This window comes from Rhipicephalus sanguineus, chromosome 3 (genome assembly GCF_013339695.2).
Source record: "Rhipicephalus sanguineus isolate Rsan-2018 chromosome 3, BIME_Rsan_1.4, whole genome shotgun sequence".
NCBI classification, from domain to species: domain Eukaryota; kingdom Metazoa; phylum Arthropoda; class Arachnida; order Ixodida; family Ixodidae; genus Rhipicephalus; species Rhipicephalus sanguineus.
In genome coordinates this window covers 233,726,276-233,734,597 of record NC_051178.1, presented here as the reverse complement: position 1 = coordinate 233,734,597, position 8,322 = coordinate 233,726,276, and the positions used below count along the sequence as shown (strand labels likewise).

General features: G+C 51.2%; 1 protein-coding gene across 1 annotated transcript in view; it reads right to left on the bottom strand.

The window, feature by feature from the left end:
* LOC119386398 (uncharacterized) overlaps positions 1–8,322 on the bottom strand; it is a 28,063-nt gene that overhangs the window by 3,412 nt on the left and 16,329 nt on the right. Inside the window, exon 2 of the mRNA XM_037653714.1 lies at positions 425–694. Within this exon, the coding sequence (XP_037509642.1) occupies positions 425–694 (270 nt within the window). The remainder of the gene's footprint in view (positions 1–424; positions 695–8,322) is intronic.

Here is an 8,322-nt window from a genome sequence, read left to right as displayed (position 1 = left end):
CCGCTAGCGGCCCGGCCTGCATATGACTTGTCTTCGTCCCATAACTTTTTTACTTAGTATGTTCATGAGCTACACAGACGTGACTGGTCTCCAAGCATTTTTTTTCTTTTTCGTAAGGCAGCCCATGTGGTCACCGTGAGCTATAACATAACTGTAAAACAAAAACTCCATATTTCAAAATCGGCGTACACGCTTCAGTCATTCTGGATATCAGTATCGATATGTTCCTCGAAACCATGCATGACATCAAATCTCCTTAAGAAATGACGCATATATGAGATATGGGAAAGGCCTTCTTCCGAATGGCAACCTTAGTTGACATCTTATTCAAACTTCGTACAATATGCCTCGCATTAACGCGAATGTCAGTCAACGCGACGCCGCGATAACATCGCGTTCAAGTTTTCTCGACACGCGTGCGTACCTGCGAGCAGCGGCGGCGGCAGCACCCCTTCGTTGCAGAGGTTGGTGCTGCAGCACACGAGTTGCGGCCACCGGGCGGCCGAGTGCACCGCGGGCCTCCGGTTCTCGCACAGCAGTGGCGTGCGGCTGTTGATGCAGCCGCGCGTGATCGGGTCCGTGTTCGGGTCGCGGCTCTGCAGGTATTGCGTGTAGCACATGGACGTCGTGTTACAGCGGCTCACGCGCTGGTCGCGGCAGTGCTGCGTCGTGCAGGCGCACGTCATCTGCTTGCCTGCGAGAAACAAAGAAACTGGAAATTAGTCGAGTCACTTGGGCAATAACACAGCAAAGTGGCCTATATATGTAGCTCTTCGATTGTCAGTCCTTGCAAGACCGCCCTGGAGTGTTCGTAATGGTGTACGTTCATCCATGGATGGCAAAATCACTTCCAAAAGTAATTATATCGCATTACTAATCACTGTTCTAGCATTTGTTAAACTTTAATTAAGTTACATTACAAATTAAAGCTGGCTGAAAGTAATAACATCAAATTACTATTACTTTTGAAAAAGTAATGTGATTACTTCAACAAAAGTTCGTCATTCATGCACTAACTCATGTACACTTTATTTGCAACACATACACATCGAAATTTCAGATATCTTTGTTCAAATTACCGTGCTCGAGATTTGGCCATCAGATTAACTTGTCTTAATTATTTTTTTTTATGTTCATGCCGTAAATAAAGGGGACATGCTATATTTCAGTTATGTGTAATTGGCAAAGTAGTGATGCTAATGAGAAGTAACAGACAATAATGCCAAGGAAAGTATAGGGGATGTTATTTGTAGTAATTATGATATAAGTGGGAAGAAAGTAAAGTGGACGGAAAGATAACTTGCCGCCGGCAGGGACCGAACCTGCAACCATCGGGTTTTGCCTGCCGGCGGCAAGTTATCTTTCCGACCGCTTTACTTTCTTCCCACTTATATCATAATTACTACAAATAACATCCCCTATACTTTCCTTGGCATTATTGTCTGTTACTTCTCATTAGTATTGTGTCTAACAATGAAAAACAAGCCCTTAAAATACCGCTTCTTTCTGGAAAAGTAATGAGTAATTTCAAGAGAATTACTCGGTCGACTTCATTCATTGCATTACTAAATTACCAGCCCACAAATGCAATTTATTGCATTACTCATTGCAGCAAAAAAAAGTAACTTAATTACTGTAATTTCATTACTGCCAAGTCTGCATTCAGCCAATGAACGCTGCGTAAACACGTGCACTCCTGGACAGCCCAGCACGTTTGTACTGGCGTGTCATAGTACCTCTCCGCGTTTGTATGTTTGTGGACACGTAGACACGTATGCACTCTCACACGCGCACACATTTTTCTCGTACAAATGAACCGCTACATTCTCGTGAGTGTTCGTGAGGGACGACGCCACACCACAGTCAGTGTGTGATCCTGTCTTACGATGCCAACTATGAACCTTTATTAACGCAGGTAACTTCGTCTAACGTAAATAAGACGCCGCTCGCAGCGATTTTAATGAGCACGCCGCCAACGGCTCTTTTAGCATCAGCGTTCCGTTTCATGCAGAGGCCAGCGAGGGCATCATCGATCGAACGAGTTTTCTTCGGCGATTTTGACTAAGACGATGACAGGTCCCGTCTACGTCTGTCTGCCACTAATACAAAAGAAAAGAGCGAAAGGCATCACGTTAACGCGTTCGGTCAATGTACTCGCTAGATACCTAGAGTTGAAAGGTAAGGGGAAGGGGTACCGACAGCGGGAACTGCGTGCGGCAGTGACATTCCCACGCTTTCGCACAAACGCAGACAGGCCTCGACACAAGCGTTTGGCAGGAGGAACGACGCAGACTGTGCATGCGCGCCACCGTCGCGAGTGACGGCCCGTCATCGACCTGGGCTGATAGGTCCACGCAAGTCGTCGTTGTCGTCGACACACGCGGAAAAAGGGTCGTGGTCGGGAGGGCGAGTAGACGAGACAGCACCGCGATGCGGGCTGGAGGAAGGAGGCGGCGAAGCCCGCCGCACGTCGTAAATCGCCCGCAGCCCGTGTCGGCGGCGAGACGGCGTCGTCGTGTCGGGGGGAGTGCGGGTGGTGTCGAGTCGCTCCCGCTGCGAGTACAGCAGCGGCGGCAGCGCGCACCCCGCCCACCCCACCTACCACGCTCCAGGCCCACCTCCACGCTGAGAGCAAAACCCCTCTCGACTGTTGTTGGCACAACGGGACCTTGGGCGCGTGCCGACCTGTACTACGGCGGCGGAACGACAATCGACGCACGATATGACACACTGACAAGGGGGGTTTGCCCCGCAACGGGGAACAAACAATCGGCATTGAAAAGGGAAGTGGCCATATAGTGGTGCCACGTCGTACGAGCACTCATCGCGCCCACTACACCGATGCCAAGTGGAGGGAGAATGTACCCCTTTTGTCAACAAACCACGTTGACAGAGCAGTTTGTGTCGACACGGCTTGCTCCCGAAGCAGGGGTCGGGAACGCCTTTGTGAACATAACGGCGATGTGGCGTCGACGCTCCCCAACGATCGCGGGACAGAGCTCTGCTAAGGAATTTGAGCAGAGGCACAGCGATGTGTCCACGAGGAAGCTAGCGTCAACGGGTATATTCCCTAGATGGCGAAAGCGCTTTCGTAAATAATGAACGCGCAGCAAGTCACCCTGGTGCCAGGGTATGAACACGCTACGCACCACAGGGCGAAAGGGAAAGCCTACTTATTTAACAATAAGGGCGCTCTGTAAACAAAGCAGGGCGTCGGAGCCGTCCCTGGATTGATTGCGATCGGAAGCAGGAGAAAGAGGTGTGTGCTGCGTTCATCAGCCGAATTAAAAGCAAGCACCACACGTGCGCTGTTATACCTGTACGGTTCAGGCGGCATTGTTCGCGCTACATGACGTATTGTGAAAGAGTACAATGCGTCGGAACCACATTTCGGCACGGTTTGCGCCGACACGGAACGTGCGAGCCCCGGTGATTCTCGACAAAGTCATCACGAACCACAATCGTGCTCGCCGGGATCAGCGATAAGCCCTCGACAGAGATAATTCCGCAGAATAATGGCAGAAGTGGGCGGCCGTGTGGAGTTTACTGATGTATTTTTTTTTTCCCTAGGCGCATCAGGGACGTTTAGTGGCTCGATAATTAGAGCGGCGAAACGAACATCAGCGTTGGACAGCAACCGGGTAACCTCGGTGTCCGATTGTTTGCAACCGAGTTACCTGTATATACCACGCTAACTTTCTACAGTGAAGGCGAAAATGCTTGAGGTCTGCGTACTTAGATTTAATAGGTGCACGTTAAAGAACCCCAGGGAGTCGAAATTTCCGGAGCCCTCCACTACGGCGTCGCTCATACTCATATCGTGGTTTAGGACGTTAACCCCAAGAAATTATTAGAACTTTTTACAGAGAAAGCTCTTGTGATTCCAAAATACCACGACATACCGCGAATTATGTGCCCCGTAACTTGAATCTGGCGCGATACTTGATGACGGGCGCGGATACATGCTACAGAATCACAAAGTAGTTTTTGAGAAAGCAAAAATGTTTCACAAAACCACCACGTCTCCTATGAAACTTCCTGTGCTGTTTATGATAAACGCATGCCACCGACAGATACAAGTATCGCAGCAGAAAACCGAACTTCGAGTAGGTAGTCGCTTTCTTACGACCGATTAGCATTGAATGGTCTTCATCGAATGTTGTACGTACTATACTACGAAGAGGCCCACGAACAAATGATGCTTCGTCATCTGTTTCCCACCATTAATTTTCACTCCACCTCGGTGCGCCTTGCATGAAAGTTGGGGTGCGTGCTGTTTCTTGACAATGTCAAATTCAGACATGTTTTCGAATTAGCTTCTTGTGAGCAGCGATTGGCGTTGTTGGCTGCGCGCCGCAGCCCATTGAAGAATTTGACAACATGGCGGCATTTCATGTTCAAGGTGCCTATGCTCATCCTAACACTGTCTGATTCCGCGGGGTACAGAATTCGCTCTGTTCCTGCTCCGATTGGTCCATACGGCTCCTATGTCCTCTCTGATTGCGTAAAAAGCCGCCATAAGAAATTTGACAACATGACCGAATTTGACAATGTTTAAAAGGCAACTGGTCAGAATAGCACCGCCAGAAGTGCGGGAAAATGCCTGAAATAGGAACCAATAACCCCGACCGCTCGACAAACTACGCTTTTGGTTTGGTAGCCTTCGAGGTGTGCACAATGAGCTGTCACGAGCGCACGATGGGACAGATAGCGAAGCGTCACGCTGACGTGCGCCGGCCAGTTCGTCCCTCCACTCTTCTCGAAGCCAGGGGCGCCGCACCGGTATAGGAAATTGCGTCTGGTGAGCGTCCCCCCTCCTCCGCACTTCTTTTCCGAGCAAGAAGCCCCATTTTTGCGAGCTCATCTTTCGCGAAAAGCTTTGCGCACCCGGGCGGTGCACGCGCATCTGGCCTCGTCGCCCCAGAGAGCACTGCGTCTCTATCTCCCGGACGAAAGCCGTTCGCAGAAAAGGGCCGCCCGCGTTCGTGGGAGAGAAGCTCTCGCTATCGCTGCCGGGCATCGCCACGGGGTTTTCTCTACGGGCCCTTCGCCGGTCGGTCCCCGAAGAAAGCCCGCCGGAGTCGCGACGAGGAGCTGCTTGCTGCAGCAGCACCGCAGTGCCCGCGCCTGCCGTTTTGCCCGACGACGCGGAATCGCGATTACCCCCCCGAGATTTCAGCGCTGATGGGAGAAGAGGGAGCAGACGAGGACCGGGGGGGGGGGGGGGGTGAGAGAGGGTGCATGGTGCGGCGGCGTCTACAACACAAAGGAAGAAGAAGGCCCGTGCTTGACGTCCGGCGTCCAAAGTTTCTAGTACGAACACGTCGAGGATCAGGCTTGCATGGGAACGCAGTAGGGTTTACAAGACTCGACTTATTTGCACTAGAGTGCTTATTCGGGCCGGTGGTATACATGTCCATAAATAATGAGAAACAGCGTGAATAGGACAGAGACAGATCAATGCTAGACAGTCCCGTCTGTGTCTGTTGTTCACGCTGTTTCTTGTTTCGGGCTTACTACTCACACGGAGTCCCCAGCGAAGAAAACGTTAGTAGTAGTTGTAGTAGTAGTATGTACATTAGTAGTAGTAGTAGTAGTAGTAGTAGTAGTAGTAGTGTAGTAGTAGTAGTAGTAGGGGGGGCCCGTAGTAGTAGTAGTATTAGTAGTAGTAGTACGTTGCTATTATAAGTCTAGCTGACGCATAACACCAAGCGTTACCCACGTTGTAGCTTAGCGCGTAAGGGCTGTTAGCTCGAGGGCACCAGTTCTATTCCCGGCCACGCGCGATCCAATTTCGATGAGGAGAAATGAACAGCCGTGTGCTTTTAGATTTTAGTTCACGTTAAAGAACCCTGCAGGCGGTCGAAATCAATCCGGAGTCTACGAAGTGCCTCATATGAAATCGTGGTTTTGGCACGAAAACCACATCGATTATGATTTACATCGAGCACTTTCGTTCTCGCGATGTTTATGGTGTATTCCAACTGCGTTCGGGGTCGGATACTAATTAGGAGCTCCATAAGAACTGCATGCAAAGGGATTTCGTACGGATATGAGCGTTCCCTTCGCGCGCCAGCTGTTCCCACACGCCGTAATCGGCCAATCGGATTACACCTAGTCACTTTATACGCGAAAGCGCGGCCTCGTAATCCCGAGGTAAAAGGACGCCATGAAGACAGCGGCGATGAGGGGCGCACGAGAAGTGCCGTGTGTATAAGAAGCCACGAACAAATCTTCTAGAGGCACACGGCTGCGCTGGGGAAACGCAAGATTGCCTGGAGAGCAACAATCTCGCGGGCCTTGCGAGACACACTTCCGAAGGCAGCATCCATTTCGATCCACCACAACCGACGATGCTTCCTTCTTCGCATGCATTCACGTCTCTCTCGCAAGGACTTTTTTCTTTATTCGTTTTCAATGCGCTCCCCAACTGTAGGAGCCGCAACGGAAACCTCATCTTTGTTTCGCTAAGGACGTATATATAGTAGACACAGGGGTGGCCTTCGATTGACTGTCGAATAAAGCCCCCCCCCCCTTCCCCACCCCCGGCCACGGCATGCCTGCCTGCACCGAGGAGAATGCAGCGCGGCATTTCGCTGGGCCGAGACGAGATAGAATGAGTAGTATACAAGCCAGAGTGCAGTCAACCGCATTCGCGCCTCATGCCCCCTCGAGCTACTCATTAACCCGACGAGAGAGGAGAAGGGCGATCAGCTCTCTCTCTCTTTCTCTCGTTACATCAAACAGCGCCAGCCAGGAAGACGTGGAGAACCACCGCGAAGGAACCGCGGCGCTTTCGTGCCGCCGTCGCACGACGTAATTTTCTTCCTGCTAATGACCGACGAAAAAGACGTGACTGTGGAAGGGAGAAGAAGGGAGAAACGCCGGATCCTGTCTAAGAAGCCGGCGAAAGTACGTAATACTTGCGCAGGAAATGCACGCACGAAACGAAGAGCTCTCCATAATGAGTTGCGGGCTCCACTTTTCGAGAGATCTTTGATGAATTAGCCAGCCTAGGATTTCGTGTTTACCCGGCCCGACCCCTTGAAGCTGAAGAGGGTAACGACTGCTCTCTCTTCTTTTTTTTTTTTCTTTAATATTGATCTGTGTAATGATTGGTAATGAGGTTGTTTAGGAAGAGGCCAGCTATGAAGTATTGTCAGTATAACCAGCTTCGACAACTCGACAAGAAGTGTTCTACGCACGAAGCTATTGGTCACGGCACAGCGTTCATTGTTGGGCAACGAATAAAGTACTCCATTTTGCACCCCTCTATAGGCATCAGTTTTTGATACTCGAATTGTTTATATGGCATCCCCCATCAAGTCAGAAATCTTTCACAACTAGGCTTCGACAAAAACGGAAACAATGGGATCTGTCGTAATCGATCTGTCGTAATTAAGGCAATTCTTTGCCCTTGCCTTGTGGCGACTGTCTGCATTTTCACGTTGTGTGGTTAGAGCGTGTGACGTCTATCAAGCGGACTTGAGCAGAACAACAAGGTCGAAAGAAAGCGATTAAAGCACATATATTCCTCTCTCTACATTTTTCGTATTTTGACCATTAATATAGCTCAGAGACTATACAACCAGGTTTGATGCGTCCAGTAATAAGTGCTGTGTTGGAGAAATGAAAAGGAAAACGCGTCTGCCTGCGAGACCGATGATTCCCCGCATCTCTGCTCTGCGTGGCACATGTTCCCGAAGGCAACAACGAACCGCAGGAACAATCAACGCGCATGAGAAGCAGCGTGCTTCTTTTCTGGCTACGTCCACGGACGCATCCGGTGCGGCAAAACCACACGTTGTACGGACGGACGACCGCAGAACAACTCTGCTGCATCAGAAAACCCAGACGCGCGCATTGGGCCGCGAACCGGTCAGCTACTATTACCGCCGCCTCAGTGCACGCAGTCCCGTCCGAAATTCCTCCGCGCGCTCTGGCTACTCGCGATGTCTCGTGAAGAGAAGACGGGGGGAGGGCGAAGGGGGGTTGAGCGAGCTATCAATGGACGGTGGCACGAAAAGTCATCGCGTGCACACCGCGCCGCAAGCGGTTGTCTTTGCCGCCGCATCGCCAGCCCGCCTCCTCTCCTCGGCGTGGAAGGACGCTGGCCCTCGGCGTGCAACCTGCGTCACGATCGACGTACGTGGACGACGCAACAAATCCTCGGCCAAAGCCGCGGCACAAAGGAGCGCGCCAACAGCTCTGGCTCAGAGAGGGAGGTAGAGATAGTAAAGGGTGCAGATCTGCGTCCCGACCCCCCCCCTTCCATCATTCCCCCCTCCCCCCTGCCAACCTGCGAAAAGCGAAACAACCACA